Below are 21984 nucleotides of genomic sequence, written 5' to 3' on the forward strand. Positions count from 1 at the left end.
TGGAGCATCAGTTGGGTTAATTCTGAAGCAGAAAAACTAAACAACAAGAACCTCTGCCCAAGGCAGAAGCCAAGTGTAAGGCTATTAAGTATCTGGGTTAGGTGGGTAAATCCCCAGGTGAAGGATCAGATGCACAGAGAAGGGAGATGTCATGTCATCTTCTGTCTTTTAAAGATGGAAAGCAGAAACAATGCCCTGACAAAGAACATCCTCAGGCCATTGGTCCAGCCATGTGAGATCTGTCAGAAAACAAGTACTCCTGACTAACCTCAATCTTAAACCCAACTACAAATAGTTAAAACTATAACGAGAGAATTGCATAGTATTAACTGTATCCAGATGATCAATATCTTCATTGGAATCTGCTGACATTGCCTATGATTGTATTCCCTCACCTACATAAACTCAAGCAATAAAATGCACCTTTTAAGCCTTTTCAAATCCTGAATCTTAATTTCATATTTAACCTTATTTTTCACCAGCCCCAAGTTATCATTACTTGGGCCAGAACTACATCTAAAATCCCTTCCTCCTCCAACAACTCTCCCTCCAGTGCTCCTGTTTTTTAAACTGCTTGGTAGGATCTCTACAGGCCCATCACACACTTCTGCTGAGTGGCCAGGAAACACTCCTGGGTGCAGATCTTGTTCTAGTCTGCAATCAGCTGGTAGGTTGGGCTGGACCAGAGGCTGATACCCACATTCCTTCTCAGAACCAACAGGAGAACACCTTCAGTAAGCTCTGGAACGGCTCAAAGACCACTGACTTTTTACTCACTTTTACAGGGGTTTCTGGATTTGGGAATGCTCCAGTCAGGAGGAAATATTCAAGGATACTATTACATGGGAAATCTCTGAGAGACTTGATAAATTCTGAATGTCTCAATGTGATCTGTAGAACATAACTCTGGAAAACTGAGCAACCCACGTGAAAAAGCTAACAAATTTTCTAAATTTTTCTAACAAATATTTTCTCTAACAATAAAGAGGTGCATGTGGTGATGACCTGTGCTGCACACAGCTCTGCTCCACACACCTAATTTCCATTCAGAATTCACAGGAAGATAGGACTTGGCACCTACATTTCCGGTCTTATCTAGTTTTATCTTTCTGATTTCATGGATGAAATGTGGAAGTAGCTTTTGGCACATGAAGTGCTGTTCTTCTCCTTCAGATGCAGATCTGAATTTTAAAAAGAAAACTGCCTTGTCTGCAGCAGCACAGCGAGAAATTCAGATTTACCAATTTAATTGCCAATTATTATCAAAAGCTTCTAAACAGTCATGGTTTTGTCTTAGAAGGGACCATTTGGGGAGTGCTATTGTACCTCACCCTCTTGATGGAAAAAAAATTATCTAGGCTTATTTGCTTCAGATCTTGCACTTGGGTAAGACAATTTCTCATAGTTCTATTTTGTTGCACTGAAGTTACCTATGAGACAAACTAACTGATTAGCACTGAAACTGCAGAAATTGGGGTTAGGGAAGTAGCAAGGTAATGAAAAAAAATCACCTAAATACCCAAATTACAGCCATATTTTCCTCACAGTAAGACTGATTCTCAATGCTTGGAGGATAATAGCAGAAACCAAAAGAAATTAGAGCTGTCAGATGAGGAAATCAGGATGGGAATTCCTCGGCAGACTGTCCTAACACACCTGAAAGCCATGAAACTGCAGCAGCTTTCCCCCTCAGAACCTGCCAAAACTCTCTGTGGCCAGTTGCCCTCCAGGAAATAATCCTTCAGTCACCATGGTGGCTGCTTACAGAAAAGTGTGCCTCATTCTGGTTTTATTAAATTTAAATCTTTCATTAGCAGTGCTGGAGGATGAATTTGAGCTAACTCTGAGTCCTCAACAGCTCCAGCTGGAAATGCCAAAGGGTTACACATTTAATAGGTATTCAAACTCCATTTTTCATTCACTCACCTCTGCTTTGCAGCTCAGCTGTGAGTTGCCTTTCCAAGCTCTCTCGTAGTTCTCGCTCTCTACAAAGCTCCATCTTTAACTCCTTCTTTTCCTGCTGTATCTGCTTTTCCTGGACTCTTGCATTGTCCACAGCCACTTTCAGTAGGCCCTAAAACACACACAAATGTAAGAGCTGAAAACACCATTTTGTTTCAGTGGGGACAAAATTCATTTGTTTCTTTACACGCAAAGAAAAGCAAGAACCTATAGACCTGGAGCACAACTGGAGCATCTGAAGTAGCTGAATGTTACATAGGAGGAATTTTGTGGCCTGGAATAATTCAGTATAGATTTGGCTTATTCATCCTACTGCTGTGGTTTGTTACAAAGCCAGTGCCATGTCACTGCTGACCTTGGTCAACTGCAGGGAGAAGCACTGGAGGAATAATGAGACTGGTGAATTTTAATATGACAATTATTGCCAATTATTAAGTCAGACAGACAATATATGAAACCCTTTCACGACTGATAATGCCAGAGAGGCGAAACCCAAGCATTACATTAAATAAATGAGAAACTGCAGCTTTAAAATAGTTTCTCTAACTTTTTAAGAGACTGAAAAAGAAACACATTTTATCTATCATGACCTGTAGAGAATCATTTACCTGAATGTTGGTTAATAGTGTTTCTACTGACGAAAGACCATCAGCAAAAAGAAATGGCGCAGGGAATCCAGGAGGCAAAGCCTGTCCAGCCAGTTGGACTTTATCTAGGGTTGGTTTCATTATTGGAATGGCAATTTGGACCTCTTCTGCAAAGAGAGGTTTAAAAGGGACATCAGAAGGCATTGGAAACAGAGGGGAATGTGGCTTCTAGAAATTAGCACTCTGTTCACCTGGAAGTCAAAACACAACGCGTCAGTAAAATCGACATGGTTTCAGTCTTTGGGCAGCAGGGATTGCAAAGAGCACAGAACAATAATCAATATACTGAGACTAACACAGCTGTAATAGAGTGCAGACTATTATACCTCAGATTCTACAGAATTATACTACAGAATTAGAACAGCATTACGCAGCTCATTAAACCTGAATGACCTTTCTTCATCCTATCATGTTTGCCACTCTGTGATGTGCAGGTTTTGTTGCTGTAACCTTGACAAAATTCTAATCAAGGAATGCATCACATCTCTTCACTCCTTTCCCTCTACCCTTCCCATGCTCAGTAGTAAATAATCTCCTTGGAGTCATCCCCTCCTGCTCTGCACCAGCTCTGTGGTGTCAGTAGGGTCAGAGCAGGGACCTGAGCAGTTGCCTCACTGCTCTCAGCCCTCCTAGGCACGGACAGCAGCCAAAAATGCTTTGCTGAGTTCTCCCTACAGCATGTAGAGAGAGCTGGGTGGTGCTGGGAGGCACAGGAGCAGCACAGGACTAGGCTGGTGCGTCTCAGAGTGCAGAACTAGGCCCTGGCACTTCCCCTTCACTCCTCGTTTCCAGCAGATCCTGTTGGGAGAGACCAAGCTGTGCACAGGCAGTAGAAATGTGTCTCCAAAAAGAAACAACAACATTAGTAAATATTTTTCAAATAGCCTTCAGTGTTGGGGCGAAATCAGTGCTATCACCAATGAACTTGTCTATTTGTATGTATAGAATAATTTTAACTCTTTTCAGATAGTAAATGTAGCTCCTTCTCTCATATCCCTGTATTTCTTCCCACGTATCATTTGAAACAGCGAGTTAATTGCCGGAAACTACAGAATTAAAATCTAGCAGCCTCTAAAGCCAAACTCAGTACATTTCTTTTACTCTGAAAAGTTCAAACACTATTTCTGTGTAATATTCCATGAAAATCCAGTCTATAGCTATGATGATCCTGCACTTGCAGAAAACATGAGAAATCTCCTCAACAACTGCTTTTTAGTAAAGCTGGTGACTCCTGCACTGCCCATGAGCTGATGCTGCACAGCCAGCCCTGAGAGTTTCATTTGCCAAGTCTCTTGGTCATATTAAAGTGCAGGTTTACAATTAGACCACATCATATTCAAAAAGTTTCCTTCTCCCACCTCTTATTTAAGGAAAAACCAGCTCAGAATCTGAGAGGGAAAGCAGCCAGGGGTGTCTCAGCAGCAGCAATATTTATTTCCTAGTATCACCCACTCCAGGAGCCTCCACCGAGTAGCACTTTTTGCATTGTGTCTAAAACACTCACCTGACAACAAACCCGGAGCATTAGCAGCTTTCAAGTCTTCTCTGAAATCTCTGTTTAGGGAGCATTTTGGTTTTGCTGTGTGAGTTCATTAAATGGAACATCTTCATAATGATTCTTCAGGACTAATAACAAAAGGCAGTAACCTCTACACATCCTCAGAGCTAACAGCTTAGATGTAATTTACATGATCTATTTAAAAAAAAAATAAAATCCCAACTCGGGGAACATCCTCAGACCACGGAGTTTGTGCTGATTCAGACACACCATTTCTCATATTAAATATATCAGTGGCAGAGTTTTTAAAATAAACTGATTAGTTGTCGTGTCTGATGCTGCACAGAAATAACAGCTAAGCCATGGAGCCACAAAAGACTAAACAGAAGTGGCATTTGAAAAAAAGAAAGCACTACATGAAGTATGCATAACAAAACTGGAGCTGCTCTAACACCTCTAGAAATCTCCACTATTTGGAGATGAAAGTAATAACATTAAATTGGCCGAAAGGAAAATTACTATTGACTGTGAAGACAGGTTGCATGGTCTATGGTTTGTAATGCTACTGTACAGCAGATTGAAGTTTCAAAATAACATTACTCTTCTTTAAAGAGATAGACACAGCTAAATTAGGTGCTGCTTGCTGCAGTGAGGATCAAATGCAAAAAGAATCATATTTCATCAGACCTAGTCAACAGCAGGAAAATAAATAGAAATATAAGAGGTATGCAGGCAATGATTCATTTTGATAATCTGGCCCAAGAGAGACACATAGAGACAGCACACAGATCTAAGCTTCTACCAAAAGACAAATAGGACACAGAGGGTGGGAATTGGGATGACAGTGTAGCAGAGGTCACATCGATTTTCAGCAGCAGTTTTCACACAGATGAGATAACCCTGGACTCTATTTGGCCCATTGTTCATATCCTACCTGTCCCAGAAGCAATAAATTTCCAAGTCCCAGAAAAAGGGCAGTAAAGAAGAAGGATTCTACTTATGACTTCTTATGATTAAGTTTTTGTGCTAACCAAACATGCTTTGCAGACCAAGGTCACATTGCATGTTAAAGTCTGTAATAGCTGAAACTAGAAGCAGCATATTATGTTTTAGCGTATATGGGTGGAAACTGTCAAACCATTCATCATTTTTTTTTCTGATTGAAATCACACTCTGCAAAGATGAATGATAAATGCATTAGAAATCTATTTCAATCTTGTAATAGGTCTTCACATCTGAACGGTGTCTACAGCTTGCCCAGACTCTGAATAAGTGCACAGTTAGGCAGAAATTTATTAGCTAGACTCGAGGAATCATAATTGGTAAAGCAATTAAAAATGGCATGTGCTGGAAGCATTTCTTGTGGATTGTATCAAATGCATCTCTAATGGGGAAAAAAAAGGAAGGGTTTGATTTTAAAGAACACTAAAAATATAAATGCTAAAAGCTGCACTCACACACAGAGCACAACAGAATGAGCAGGAAATAAAGCTCAGGGAGCTCAGTCTGACCAAGGACACAACCAACCTTTCTGATTATTGAGGCAAAGTGGGAATTACTTTCATCCAGCCTGTTTGTTAAACCTGCCATGCTTTATAAAAGCATTCAGAAATCCATTTACAGTGCAGACTTTTTATTTTAATTTCTAGCTGACATCCAGATGAATAGACGAGAGCAAGAATTACACTGCAGAGCAAAGAAACACACAGTAAACACCAACAGTGAGGGGAATATCATCCTGGGAAAGCACACAGAAAGCTGCTAGGAAGTTTCTTGCTCTTAATTCAAGCATTTAATCTTCTGTCTCCTGCCCAAGTTGCAGAAAACAGGGATTGGAAAATGAAGCATCAACCCATGGCCTAAACACGGAGCTGGAAACAGGAGGGATACAAACTGCTCCTTGTGTGACCCAGCCCAAACCAACAGGCAGTTTTATTTGCCAGGAGTTTGTTTTCTTTCAGAAGTCATGTTTTTAAACTCATCAGTCACACACCTGAGACACTCAACATGTCACTGCTCTCAAAACAAGGTAGAGATATCAAAGCAACAATTTACATCTTGCCTAACACCAGTTAGACCATCAAGTTATTCCTTCAGAAACACTTCAAAACTTTTATCTGTCTGGGGCTGTCTAAGCATTATTCACCTAAAATAGCTCAGAGAATATAACTCCTGCATAAAATAAACACATGGTGTATAGAGAAGAGAGGAAATAATTAATATAAAGTTTATAGTTATTAAACTGTTAGTTATTAAACAAGACATTGTCACTCATAAAGTCTTCATGCAGCATTAAGAAGTTGGGTTAGGACAGAGGTGGCAGCTGGGTCACTCCTTTACCCTGCCTGGGGCACACAATTTAGAAACCTAAGTGGTTTATTGTAATTATAATTCTTTGAGCTTCATACCTGAGTGATGGGGATTACACTTAATGGACCATAGTTACACAACAGCCTGGATGCTCTAATGGACCTCTCTGACTTTAATAAAATAGAGCAGAGGATCTGCAGCCTCAGCTGGGTCGTCTGTGTGACTCATCTCTGGAAGGAAGATACATATTTGAAATAGCATCACTTGCCCAAAGGTCTAACAGAATCATCCCAACTGATCTGTCTTTGCGGTGGCAAGAGGTCCCTTGACTTCCAGCTCTACATCCACTTCACAACAACAGGGACGGACAGTGGTATCCAAACACGGGTGTTTTGATGGAATTAGGGTACCAAATTCTTATTTTTGACTGCAAAAAGCAGTTTCCTAAAATAGTGAGACTTCTTATTTTAATTTTAAACCTTGGCAATTCTGTGCTGCGTAACGAGAAACCAGTATCTATTTTTTACAGCAAGGTAAGTCTGAAACGCTGTAATCTAAAGCTTTGTTTATTCCAAGTATTTTGTATTTCTAAGGCTGCAAGGACAGGGTTATCTGTCTTCCACGTTTTAATAACTCTGAAAACCCTCCGTAACCCTCTTCCTGCCTTTTCCTCCCTCACTCATTGCTTCTCTGCCAGGAGCTGAGCCTTCTGATCAGCAGTGAGAAGAGATACCTCCTCCAACCTGGCACCAGTCAGACTTAGAAATTTACTGCTTTAACCTTGTGATTCAGGTGCCAAATTTAAAGTCACTGCTGTTTTTCTTAATTACAGCCCCTGAATGAACAGGGTCAATGAATGCAATTGGGGAGTAGCTGATTAATCCAGTGCACTAGCTTTCAATGAGACTTTATCTCGTTTGCAAGTGACTGATACAACTTGATAGCACCAAGCATTATTCACTACTGAGCTTTGCCATAAAAAGCTTCACTTTCAGAACTGTATCTAAAAATTACATATACATTTCCTACACATTTCCAGGCTGTCTTCAAAGCTTTTAGAAACAATCATGAAACAGCAACACCAACTACGCTCTGCTTCATGGGATCTGCATCCAAGCAGGTTCTCACCCATGTGCACTGAAACCAATTCAATTTCTCCTGAACAAGTGTTTAATAAAACCTTTTGATTGCTTTCAGCACAGGGGGAAAATGTAGAGTTGCTGAGGTTGGAAAAGACCTTTAAGACAGAGTTCAACAGTTCCCCCAGCACTGCCAAGGCCACCACTAACTCATGGACCCAAGTGCCACATCCACAGGGATGGTGACTCCACCACTGCCCTGGGATGCTGTGCAAGGGATGGACAACCCTTTCCATGGGGAATTTTTTCCTAATATCCACCCTAAACCTCCCCTGGTGTAGCTCAAGGCCATTTCCACTTGTTCCCTGGCAGCAGAGCCTGACCCCACCTGGCTGTACCTCCTGTCAGAGTTGTAGAGTGAGAAGGTCCCTCTGAGCCTCCTTTTCTCCAGGCTGAACCCTCCCAGTTCCCTCATCCTCTCCTCATAGCACTTGTGCTCCAGCCCCTTCCCCAGCTCTGCTCCCTTCCCTGACACCTCCAGCCCCTCAGTGCCTTCAGTCCAGGAATGCTGAGGGTGTGTTTTCCTGAAGGACATCACAACAGGCACTTGGTGTTTGAATTGGAGGAGGAGAAATGAAAATTTCACTAGAAAAGGCTGAAATTACAGTTTACAAATTGCCTTTATCTGTGCACCCTTTATCAAGAGGTCTGTAATTATACAGCTTTGACATTTTCATCAGTGTATTCTCATTAATAACACAAAATTGTATCTATTTATAACTTCAACATATTTACAATATACTCTGATGTTCACATGGCACTGGCAGTAAAAACACCTGAAAATATTTTATTAATCCAAGCCTTAAAAACAAGGACCTGAGCGAGATACTTGGTTTGCAATAACAAAAATGGAATTGTGAAGTGCAGCAATCTACTAGCTCAACATCAGAACCGAAGTGTTTCACTGCACACAACTTCAGTCTTAAATTCATTATGCACAGATTAAGAAAAAACAAATACAATTGATGTCACCTGGTGAAATTCTGTCCATTAAGGAGAAGTGTAAATACTCACAGAGTCACAGAATCATCAAGGTTGGAGGAGAGCTCTAAGATTATCGAGTCCAACCATTAACCTGTCACTGCTGGAACCACTAAACCCTAAACCAGATCCTCCAGCACCAGATCCAGATGTCTATTAAGGCAGCTAATAAATATATAAAGAGCCTTCAAAATGCTATATTTTATATTCACAACACTAATTTACAGTTTCTAGTTTGTCTGTGTTATTATTATCTCTGCCTTCTCCTACGAGCTGCTCCTCAAAATGTTTAGGTAGTCTGGATTCCAAAATATTTAAAGCTGTTCTGTGCTTTAACTTGCTTTTAAACATACAGAGAAGTTTAAATATTATTGATCTGTATTTTCCATATGGCAATTTAAAGTAACTAGTTACTTTCAGCCAGTAATAGTACCTTGTCAGTCCTCACCTTGACAAGAAGGATTATTTCTACTGACAACAAGAGAAGCAAAAATGTGAACTATTCAATAAAAGGTTAGTAATAAAATTACTGTGGTGTGGAAGAAAGGAGGAAAATGAAACGGAATAAACAAAATCCTCCTCATGGTCGTTATCAGGAGGTTATAAAATTGTTCTCAGCTAACTCCTATTAACATTCACAAAGGTTTTTAGTTTTTTCATGGTGATTTTTAAGCATCACTGTAGTCTGACTATTCTTCTACTGAGATTTTGAAGTGTCAGATGAGGATGGGTAGGAGGAACTTGCCAAGAGAAAAAAAAAAAGATTCTTCGATTTTCTTGGCGGATTCAGCTTTTCCCTATTAATGTTGAGATTATTTCTTCAACTATTTTGTTGCAAATATTTATGACTCCATATGGAACAACAGATGTTGAAGAGAAGGGATAGCAGAAAAGACTTCATTTTCAGCAATTACCCTGCTACTTGTTGTCATACTGTAGGTGTTCTTAGTGCATCTATTTTACATACCACCCTGTCCTTTCACACACTGCAAAAATGTCAGTTTGGATAATTAATGTAATAACTGTAGTCCAAATCACTTCCACAATATTCATTTATGAAAAAAAATATAAATAGGACAACAGGAGGAAGAAATCAAGAAGGCAGAGGGAAGAGAGGAATTGCTTTAGCAGCTCTGCTGGAATATCTGATCAGGAATCAGTTTGCAAAGCTGCATCAGGTCCTTAATACAAAATCTTTCCCCTTGGGATGGATTTCAGTGACTGCCACCAAGAAGAGAAATCATACAGGAAATAGAAAAACAAGGCTATCCAAGAAGCAGCACAATAAACAGTCACAAGAAAAAAAAAGTGAAGAAACAAGGGCTGGGTGTGATGAGGATAAACAGGAAAACAGGAACAGGCTGAAGGATGTTTGTTCACCGAGCTCACCTGCACGAGCAGCCAGAGCTCCTGGGGGGTACCAGTCCCACCAGGGAACTCCACTCACTTCCACCCTCTGCTCCCTTTATAACACTATTTGGTGCTATAATCAATAATTTTAACCAGATCTCATAAAAAATATTCAATTTTCCCACACACTACATAAATGCTTCCAAAGAGCTGTGACCCCTGAGACCAAATTTTCCCCAGTATGGCACATATGTTTACACCTGAAAACCTCCACCTGCCTGCTCAAGCTGCATGTGTGCCACCAGGAAAGGCTTTTGGGAAGGTGTTTTCCTGGTCCAGGGAACTATTCAAATCTCACCTGTGCATATTCCAGGTGGAAAGGCTGAGTTCCTGCCCTGGGGCTGGAATCCAGACACTCACTCCCAGCACTAAGCACATGTCCTCCCTGGCCATAAGCAAGTCTAAAGACATATATAACTGAACAGTAAGGAATGATGTTATTCCCTGACACCAAAGCTTAGGGATCACCTGCAGAACCGAGTGAGACCCCAGGGAGCCAGCTGAGGGGCCCTGGGTGCCATCAGAGTAAGAGAAAGCTCTAAACCTCAAAGTTTGCAAGTACAAATATAACACCATGTAGAGATTGGAGTTATGCATGGATTTATACTAACACAGCCATTATGACACACAAGATATTTAGCCTCTTAATATATTTTAGAATAGTATCAAACTAATATCAATATTATTACTGTTGAGTTCAATTTCTTCAAGTACATGTATAACCAGCAGTTAAACCCTCCAAATATTTGAAGCAGGAGGAATACTCCATTTCCTGGATATTCCTGGATAATTATTCTTGCTTTATTAAGGTTTATTTTACAGCTGTGTAAAATAGGTTATAAAGGACAATTCTGCTATTATGTCTTTCCCTGCTTAGGCTTAATAAATATTATATTCCACACCATCCATTAAAGCCAAGCAGTGGAGAAAATAGGAGTGGTAGTAATCTCCTCCAGAGATGTAAAATACCTTTAATAAAATAAGGGTGTATAACAGTCAGGAACAAATTACTGAGGTCTGCTTTAATAAAATAGTACCCTTAAAGCAGTATTACTCTTAAGGCACTGACATTCCCACTGGTGATGCAGTGTATCCTTTCAAAGCAGTGCAGCTTGTTAAAGTGGCAAGATATCTTTTTGCAATAGAGTGTTTGTGTCCAGGCAGATACAAGGTTTGTATAGAATGCACCCAGGGAGCCATAAAGCTGGTGGGAAACATATTTCTCCGTGGTATTTTAGTACTTCGAAAAATTCAATCACTGGGAAAAAAATGTTTTGCTGTAAACATCTGAAGAGCATTATAAAAGCAATGGCTTCCCACAGCACCTGCTTAAATAATTTTAAGAGGGAGTGAGTATGTCTTTGCTCGTCTTCTAAAACTTGGAGAAAGCTTCTCCTATTAATTTCCCTGGTGCTGTCAGGCCAGGGCACTTTTAATCAGAAATAATTACGAGTGCAATTGGGGGCTGTTCACCAGCAGGATTTCTTGCACTCTAGAAATAAGACAACTTTCAAAATGGATCGTTAGGAGAAATATGATTAACGGCAAAACATACCCAGAGAGATGATCACCTTAAGCATTTCCTCCTGAATGAATGATGAATTCTTCAGGTGTCAATAAAGAAAGACTCTGCCTATATATCCTAGTGTTTGAGTTGAGTTGCACATCGATTCTACAAATCGAGAAGCATGAGAAATCCATCCCTTTTTAATTCACCTGCTTAATTCCACAGGTGAGGAGCAGCTCTGTGTTGAAGCTGTGCCCAGTGTGGGTCCTGCCAGGTCTTTTGTAGAATTCCCCAGAAATCTCTCACCTTGCCCCAGCCCAGCGCACATCCTCGGTCCCACTTGAGTGCCCATGTCCCACCCAGGGCTCTGCCAGCCCATGGAGCACAGCAGCACTCCCCAGTGCCACCAGTGCTGGTACCTCCTTACAAACCTGAACCCTAGCACAACCAAGCCTTTCCTGGGTAACAAACAGCAGAATTTGGCTTCCCCTGTCCTCCTCCCCTTGTCAGCTCTGAGGGCAAGTACCAGCCCCTGTGCCAGAAACGCTGTCCCAGCGTATCAACAGTGACAGGATGATCAGCCTCACATATCTCAGCGTTCCTGCAGCTCTCCGTGTGGAGACACATGTCCATGGCAACGTAGCACAACTCTCCGCCACCAAATAATTACATGATGCTCTGGGGAAAGACAAGTTTTCCTAGCACACAGCCAATCTATCAACAGGGAAACCTCTCTCTGACCCAAACGATCAGGGTATAAATGGAAGCTAACCACCAAGTACTCCACATCCACTACTCTGCAGCCTAATAACTAGCAAGTCTACTGCTGTCACTTCTCCTGAGTTCTTTTAAAAGATCAAATACTGAGGAAAGGGAAGAGAGAAAAACTTTCTGCAGAAAGCAGCAGCTCTCTGATATTAATCTGCTGTGTTCCTTCTCCAGATGAGCCTGAGCCACTGGGGAGGCAGAGGATGTGCTCAGGTGCTCCAAGTCCCTCACCTTGGTCCGTAGCAACTCTACAGTGACCACCTAATTCACAGTGATCCCCAACACCTATCTGAGACAAAACATCACTTGTAAAAAAATAAAGTGTGAGCTATTTAAACCACGAAAGGCTAATTCCAGGAGAGTTTTCCTCTAACAGGTTACTAACACAGTGCAGGAGCACAAATCCCAGCACCCGGTCAACAGTTCTTCTCTATTCCTCTTTGCCCAAGACCTCAAGCACCTGTGCCACCAACCTGAGACAGAGTGATGCACAAAGTCATGCTCTGCTACAGAATGCACACAGCAAAGTCTGACAGTAAAGCTCTGCTGCTTGGGCTGATTTAATTAAAAACAACTTCATACCTGCTGAAGGCAAAGCACACGAAACTGAAGAACTGGAGAACTGAAGAGTTTTTTTTCCTCCTCACAGACATGTGTAGGTACAACCCCATTCTTTCAGTGGGTTGGTGTTGCAAACCAATCACTAGGAAAATTCTGAGAAACTTCATCAATGTTTTGCCTCCAAATCACTAAAATTTACAGTAGACTTTAAGACAAAGATGCCAGAGGTGTCATCATTACTGAATAAACCCTACTAAACAGATTTTTTGATAAATCTGTTGGAGTTACATACACCTCAACTAAAACAATACAAAGCAAAGAAATTACACAGGCACCCAGTAATCCAAACCTCTGGTTCACTCACTAATTTTAAACCAGCCTTGGATTTGGCTGGTGCCTGAAAAATCCAACTTCATGGACCTGCCACTTTCTGTGGCTTCTAGACTTGACAGGTGATGCCTGGAGAGGTGGTGAAGAATCACAGATATCTCTGCAGTTGGCTCCAAGGAAAAGAAGACAGGAGGAAAATAGCACTACCTTAAGCATCCTCCTACTGCAAATACAGAAGCTGAAAAACCATCCTTGACCAAACCCAGAAATTCTTGCCATATTCATTAAAAAAAGGTGAATAATTAGAAAATTTTAAGTGATTGTGTATAAGGGCAGGAATGAGGCTCTGCACTCAGTCCTTCCAGCAGGACTCCCACCAGGCCAGCAAGGAGCATGGACGTACTGCTGCAAGCCAAATTACAAACACTATAAGCATAAAACCCTTTCAAAATGTTGAGGTTTTGATTACTGCTCCTGTGACGTACAGCTTTTAGCAAGCCAAGCATTTCCCTTTGCAAACTGCCTTACTCTCTTTGCAGGGCACATTATATCTTCACTTTGGCTTATTCTACCTCCTCGCTTTGAAACCATGCATTACTTGAGAGAGTGGCTGACATTCCCATTCATGATAGTGCACAAAATGAAGCTTAATGAATCCCCAAAGCAATGTACTTCATGTGCTAAAATCAATGTACATTGCCTGCTACAGTATCTCCCTGTGAAATGGAGGCATTTGCTCAGAAATTTCTCTCTCAACAGGGTCTTTTCTTTTTTTGTAGCGTTTAACTGCCTTTTGTCTGCTCTTGTCTCCCTCCAGTGTTGCTCAGATGGCAATCTTTTATTCCTTGAGCAAACTCATTTGGAAAATGCTGGATGGGCTACAGCTGTGTACTGCTATGTAAGGTCTAATCCATGTCAAGCAGTGCTTTATACGTGCTGAATACACACAATGAAGCAATGTTTTAATTGATTATTAAAAAGGCAGGGTTCTAGGCTGAGAGTAGTATTTAAAATCAGATTTAATCAGCTGGGTTTGTGCCATTCTGAAAGGTAGTGCTGCTGTACACGCTGCCATTCGAGCCCTCAAGTTCTCACAGGGGTTACTGCAACCCAAGTCAGGGATGAAGCTAATTCTGGGTGCAAACATGTAGGTCTGTGCCTGACGAAAAACAAGCAGAGCATCAAAATACTAACAAACATCAATCTTACCTGGGAAGGTGTCTTCCCACATAGCTTCCAAGAACCTAAATAAAATACCTGTTTTTTCAGGAGCTAATCTCTGTTCAGGTGCTGGGGAATCCTTGCAGCTCAGTCCTTCTCAAACAGCAAAACGTGTTTTCATGATGCATAAAGTCTGGATTTACACCCTCTAGTAGTAAAAACTGACTTCGAGTCAATCTGCATCACATCTGACAAAAATATCTGAGTTGGAGGTGCAGCCTAGAACCATAAAAAGTCTCTTCATATGCTTTAAACTGATAACTATTAGACTGTGTAACTAAAATTGTTTCAAAGCCAGAATATCAGAAATAATAATAATAGCAATAATGAAAGATCATTAATTGGTAATCAAAACATCTGTGCATGAAAAAAAAAAGACACTACCTGGGGAATCTCAGATTATTTAAGGACTATTCCGAAGTTTGGGCAATGATTAATCTGACATGAAATCCATAATCTAAATTCTTCTTTATTCCAATAAACATCCTCCAGGGACTCTATTTCTCTGTGTCACTCAGGAATCTATGTGAAAAAATCCACTGTGAAGCAACTAAGTTGTTTCGGGTTTTCCTCCTTTTTCCTCCCTACAAAAATCCCATTGTTGTCCTGAAATTTAGGCTGTAAAAACTGGCAGTGTCTATTAGGTGGCAGCATGAAGAATCTTCATTAGCTTGAAGTACATGAATTATCAATCAGATGAGAAATAAGCACGAGCAGCTGAAAATGGCAAACTGCTATAATTACAAATGATGTTTTGTGCATGATTGTGTCTCAAGAATTGTTACAGGATGCTGTGGAGAAAAAAAATCATTTGTATCCACAGTCCAGAATAATATGGTCCGTTACAATGATGTACTTTGGAGCAGAAATGTCATTTTTTATGTTTCACATTGTTTCTGTTCTAGCCTCTGAATCTATATTTTGTTTTGTTTTGTTTTAAAGGATGAATTTGCTTTAGAGACCTGACAGCTTATATGAATATTTTAGTTTTGCTTGCAAGTACCAGGAAAAACACCACAGCATAAAACTCAGGCCCCAAGTTCCCCAGAACACCTACTGAGAATAAATTCTATGTTTATTTGTATTTCATTTTCCTTGAACAACTGCCTCTCCCCTGGGTATTTATTAAAAGCATAAAAAGAATGAGCCAAATTCAGTTCTCAATAACATCCATTCAGCATTGTTGAAGCTTGTAAAATTGCACTAGACTAGCCGAGGGGAAAATTTTACCCACTATTTAGTAAATACATATAATTTTTTTTTCTGGTAGGGAAGATGTAGCGTTTAATCTTCACATTCTCTGCCTGCTCCTGCTTATCAAAGAAGAAAAAGCAGCTGTTTTGTTACAAATTCATGACACAAGAATAGATGTGATGTAAGCACTTGGTTGTGGGATCCTTGGACTTGTCCCATATGATGCATTTCTCATTGCATGTGCTGAAAACTCGAGCAAAGTTTCCATCAACTCCACTACTCAAAGAACTAATATATTCTTCTGTACTATTTGCCTGAAGATTCCCCTAAATAATCTTATTTGTTCAAAACTCTAAACCCCCAGAGTGAGGCAGTGTTAGCAGGGATGGGCTGAAGTGAACCTGGCCATGAGGAAGGTCTGTTCTCAGCGGGAGGCATTTTTACACTGCAAGTGCTGCACGACAGGCACAGCCACTTCTGCAGACAGTAAATCAGCAAAACCCACAAAAAATGCAATGAAACAGAAGGTGCTGGTTGGGCTGTGACCACAACTGAGCTGGTTCACGCTGCAGCAACCAAGTTGTCTCTACACCATGTCCCTCCCACCTCCTGCACCAAGTTCACCCCAGGCCAGGTAAAGCTACCCTGGGTTGCTCTGCAGATGTCTTAAAGCTGTGTTGATGCCATAAAACCCAAGCCCCATGATATAAGATCACTTCTCCCATGGCAGCTGACCATCACCATGGTTTTTGTCCAGTTTTTCCACTCTTTTTTAACCAGTGCTTGCAGGACAAGTCTCTCAACACTAGCAACTATGACTCCCAAACGGAGCACATGGCCCAGAGCAGGGCTTAGTGCTTCTTGCCCACTGCTACCCAAGAAATTATAGTTCACAGCTTTGTTAGTCGAAAAATGATGCCTTTTAAGATCTAAGCCAATGTTTTGAGAAATATCATGGACTGTCTTTATTGCCATCATAACAACCCCCCCAAATCTCCCAGCGAGTAATGTGACCATTGCCCTTGGCAGCACCATTAAACTGGGCAGTGAACTACTTCAAATAGCTGCGAGTGTTAAACATTAGTTCTGCCTTAAGTAGGTTGGTTTTAACAGGCAAATGTGCACTGCAGTCTATGTGAACATTAAAAGCACCTTTCAAACTTAATTTTACAGAAATGTTAACGACCAGAACAAACTATTGAAGGCAAAGAAGAAAAGTAATTATTTCAACAGATGAAAGGAAACAGTAAATTAACACTCTTGTTTTAAAAGGGGCTCAGTAACTTATCTGCTTTAAGGAAATATCATTAACTGGAGGTTCTATGGGTATTTCACTTAACATGTTTATGGTTTGGGGTTGCTTTTCTCTCCTGACCTTTAAAAATGAGGTCTGAGGCAAAAGGAGAGCTGTAAATCTTTAATTGAAACACAACAAGTTCCAGGAATGCTTTATCAAAATCACAGCAAGGGAATCAGGTCCTAAATATCTACTTTCTGTGTCATGTACACACACACATATCCATGCAAGGAAAGACAGACAAAAAAAAAAGAGACAAAACAGAACAAAGCCATCAACAGCAACAACCTTCATGGCCACAGAGGCCTCTGAAGACTAAAGAAAGGAGAAAGACAGAACCAGAATGACTCAGAGTATTCCTCATATACCACCAGTGCCTACATAAAAAAACCAAGGGACAGCTAAACTAATCCTATTATTAAATTAAAAAATGGAGAAATTAAAAAAAAGGGAGAAATTTGTCATAGTTTAGAAAATGTTAAGCTGCTTGTTATAAATACAAAGCACACCAGTTTTTGTGCATGAGCTGTTATCCTGTGCAGTTCTGAAAACTGTTTAAAAACAGTCACTGGCTTGCAAGCAAGATTTTCTTACCATATGTGTTGCAATATGGAAGCAGATTGTGGACATTTCCAAAGGAATTTCAGATATATATTTTAAAAATGTTTACAGCAAAATTTAGGTGATCATTAGGGTTGGGCTTTGGTTTTTTTTGTGTGCACATGCATTTTCCACACAATAAAAAAATGGAGTGATGTAAATACGGGGTTTGAAAATAATTTCTTCTGCATAATCAGCATAGCTACATATGCTTTTCAGTCTGAAATCACTCATTTGCAGACCTCAAATGATGAAATGGCAATTATTCTTGTGACTTCTACATGTCCACTTTGAAAATACGGTCAAATGTAGGGTTTCTCCAGCAGAGCTGCATTGCTGATGAAAGGGGCTTTAATCTGGGCTTTTAATTAATAGTTTTTAATAAAGGATACTTCAGTAAAGATATGATCTTCAGGCTGAGAGAGCTGGGGCTGTTCAGCCTGGAGAAGAGAAGGTTGTGTGGAGACCTCAGAGCACCTTCCAGGAGCTGAAGGGGCTCCAGGGAAGCTGCAGAGGGATCTGTGTTAGGAGCTGCAGGGACAGGACAAAGGGCAATGGGCACAAATTCAAAGAGGTAAATTAAGTATTTTTACTACATCTATTACAGTAGCATCCAAATGTTTCAGAGAGAATTATGGTGGATGCTCCAAAAAGACATTCAAAAACTCACAGTATCTCCTTACACCTGTCTTCTTCTGTTCATCTGATGCCACAAGCAACTCCCACAATTACTGAACAGTACAGGAGTTACATTTTGCACTCTGTGCATTAATTGGATTTGGACCAATGATATTGTATTGCACACAAACATTGCAAGTGTTTTATGCAGATTTCTACAGACACTTAACACTATAATACACACCCGTTCACACAAGACCTAAGAGGTAAGGGAAGAACTGCCTTCAGAATTTAGCAATCTTGAAGCAAATTGAGAACCAGAAGGTCAGGAAAAACTGATGATGTAGTCTCAGCAAACACTGGCTTTGACAGGAAAGCCAATTTAAGTAGTTCCCACGCCCTATAGCACAGCTCAGCAGCCCCTTGTGTGAAAATCTTTTGGATGATATTTTTAAACTGCATCACACAAATAGAGTCTCTTCACTAACACCTCTGGACGATGGAGGATTATTATTTTGGGGAGACATTTTCTTGCTGAAGGTATTTTGATGTGGAAATAGGCACAATCTGGTTCATTCTTACATATATTTAAATCAGGGCAGTTAATATCATATCACATAAAAATAGGAGTGGGAGTTCTTTAAGGCCCTGTATTTTCCTTTGCTAACTGAGCAAAAGATATTATTTTGTCCAATTTAAGAAGAAATTGAGGAAAGTAACCATAGAGCAGCCTTACTGCCATGAGAGAAATCTACTCCTTTAGTAGCCACTGTTCATTTGACTATATTAAGAGGACAATTCAAGAAACAAGCAACAGCTGAAGATGACCCTTCAAGACAGAATTCTAAGTTGGAAAACCTTTAACTTTTGATATTAGACACACCTAGAAACTGCCAGATCCCCCACCCAAGCCAAGCTGCAGCCTGCCACGTCTGCATCCATCACCCACACGTTGGATTGATCACTATTTGGTACTGAGATGTGATAAACATCACCACATTCAAGCCTTCAAACAGCATCTCCTTCAAACACACGATGACAGAGCTGTTGCTATAAACATATCTGCATCAATTATTAGGCTAAGCAGTAATTGTGAGCCAGCAGTCTGAAATCATAAGTTTTGGCTGCACACAGCAAGGTATACTCTTATTTAACAATAAAGTGAAATTCAGTCTTCCACAAAAGCAGCGGTGTCATGAGAAAACTGGGGCTCTGAGTTTTGTAAACGCTGCGTTTTCAATATTAGAGTGTCAGTCTTCATTCACTCCCTGACAAGGTTGTCAATCAAACAGCAATCTAGTTTTGTAAGACTTTAACCAAAGATCAAAGCAATGATACTGCTGAGTTCACATTACCTTCCCAGAGATAACTACTTGAACACTTTCATAGTGCTGCATCGATATTAACTTTGCCCCACTCCTTCCAAGCAAATAAAGCAGGACAAAGTTTGACAGCCCTGCTGGTTTCTGCTCCCAGCCCTGATCCTACAGAATCCCAGTTCCCACCCCCTCCACCCCTCACAGCTCCTCCTGGATATTGAAGGTGAGGATTGCAGAACGTGCATTCAGCTAAACTTTCATCAATTAAAAGAAAATGAAATGTGCTTTCTGTCTCCTTTGGGGAAGCGTCGAATGTCTTTTCCTCAATAACAATAGTTGGGCAATAAAAAGATGAGTGAGCAAAATGTGGTATATCATCGTTTTGCCTTTGACTTCAGCCCAATGGCAAATGAAAGGCATCCAAAATCAATTTCAAGAAGCTAATAAATTCAGTCTGTGAAAGCAGTGAAAATATAACTTTTGCAGCCTCATCATCAAGCTGATTTGTAAGCAAAGCTGGGCCCAATTCCTGCACACTATGGCACCCATATTTTCAGTTTCATGCAGGTAATATACTATTTCTACACAGTTTATATTCTCAGCCTAAACACAGAGATATATACATATATATCTTCTTTCCACAAACATACGTCCTGGTAATATCATAATAAAAATCTCAATGTGCTATGCCCAGGAAATCGTGTCGATCTCTATCAGCGACTTCCTGTGGTGGCAGTGAAGGGAAGGTGAAGGCTAATGCTGCACCAAGGGCATGCTCCAAGCACAGTGCTGCTTCCACAGCTCCACAGAACTCCCAGAATTGCCTCTTTATGGCAGCATGGGGAAGGGGCTGCTGGGGTTTTTATTTGCTTGTTAACTGAGGCACGTGCCAGACCATCTCATCTACAGGCAAACTTTCACAGGGAACTGACTGGAGCATAATCACAGGTTAAAATACTCCTTGGGCAACACCATGTTCAGTATAGAATCACAGAACTGAAGGGTTGGAATGGACTTTATAGATCATCTAGTCCCAACTCCCCTGCCCTGGGCAGGGACACCTCCTCACTAGATCAGGTTGCTCAAGGCTCATCCAGCCTGGCCTTGAACACTGCCAGGGTTGGGGCAGCCACCACATCCCTGGGCAACCTGGGCCAGTGTCACTGGAAAACCATTGGAATTTCTGAGAGCAGCAGTTTCAGTTTCTAGCACAGCTCATCTATGTGATGGACTATGGATTTTTTGTTCCTCTGAACCAACTGCAGACAATGATAATACACTCAACAACACTTACCTAATGTATTTAGAAACCATTAACAGTGTTCACATTTTCTTGGGGGGTGGTATTTACTTAGAAAGAGTAAATTCAAAAACCTCCAAAACACCAAACCCAAAGAGGTTTCTGACCTTGGAGATTTCTGTGTCAATATATGGATCTGTTTCCTATTGAAAAAAACCCAAACATACAGGGAAAGAAAAGTGAAGGGAGACAGGCAGGCAAGCTGAGTGCTGGCTAGAGCTTGAATTGGCAGGGTGAAACGTGGCTAGAGAGTGTAGCTGAAGAATGATGGTGTATGTGGACTGAGGACATGTGTGAGGTTCAGAAAACAGCAGGTGGGGCAAACTGTGGAACAGAATTATATTTAAAGGGGAGAAGTTAGAACTAGGTGAGAACAGTAAAGGAATCACACTCGGAGTGTAAAATATTGCTTTGTCACTTAGTGCATACTGTGAACATGGCCAGGTTTTTCCTTCCAAGGCAGAAGCAATGGGAAATGCTGTTCTTTCTGACTCTATTTCTTCACCAGGGCATCATTCTCCTCAGATGGTGGCAGCTTTTGGAAGCCTTAGACTGTTATTATGAGACCTGGGACAACTATTTCCTCACCCTCCAGAAAACACTATGCTGATTTTTTTTGTGTTAGAGGTATCAGATAATGTTTCCTCTGCCTTTACTTCAGGATTTTCCTGAGAAGATGATAATGCTAAACCCTCTTTCTTTGTTATATCTACTTTACCTGCTCACCTCTAATGTTTACAAGCCAGAACAGTTTCTCCAGCTGAAGTCTGTGCCATGCCCACTCCCCACACTTTCCACTTTCTACAACACACCCTTAAAGCAAACAGAAAGTCTGAGAGATTATGTTGCTGATATTTCAGCAATACTGAATAAGCACAAGAGTATCTTTAAATCCCCTTTGCAGACAAAGCAGGTTATGAAGTATGTGCATATCTGCAAATCAACAACTCTTCTGTGCATGTGCAACGAGTCACCAGGATGTCCTGACACCGCTCTCCTGCTCATGCCTCTCCTGCAGTGCTTTACACCCCCAGCACAGACCAGGGGCCTGGGATCACCCGTGGCTGCTGCTCTGGATGGAGACAGAATGCTAATGCAGGCACAAGGCATATGAGCACATATGTTTTCATGAGGAACAGAAGTTAAGCTGTGAACGCAATGCATCACCCTGCAACGAGGAGCTGGGGGAGAAGCAAGTCCTGTCCACCTCAGCTGACCCCCCTGCCACATCTCAGTGACCTTGTAGGGGAGGATGTGGGGGTCCTGGGTGTGCTGGGGTGTCCTCTGCTCAGGCAGGGCTCCCACCCTCCACACATGCAAAG

General features: G+C 41.0%; 1 protein-coding gene across 1 annotated transcript in view; it reads right to left on the minus strand.

The window, feature by feature from the left end:
• The window catches only part of DACH2 (dachshund family transcription factor 2), a gene marked incomplete at its 5' end in the record, with an annotated part of 62273 nt that overhangs the window by 11934 nt on the left and 28355 nt on the right, over nucleotides 1–21984 (minus strand). The window contains 2 exons of the mRNA XM_009069428.1: nucleotides 1927–2074; nucleotides 2571–2716. Coding sequence (XP_009067676.1) covers nucleotides 1927–2074; nucleotides 2571–2716 — 294 coding nt within the window. The remainder of the gene's footprint in view (nucleotides 1–1926; nucleotides 2075–2570; nucleotides 2717–21984) is intronic.

The sequence above is a fragment of the Acanthisitta chloris genome, unplaced genomic scaffold, assembly GCF_000695815.1.
Source record: "Acanthisitta chloris isolate BGI_N310 unplaced genomic scaffold, ASM69581v1 scaffold23562, whole genome shotgun sequence".
NCBI lineage: Eukaryota > Metazoa > Chordata > Aves > Passeriformes > Acanthisittidae > Acanthisitta > Acanthisitta chloris.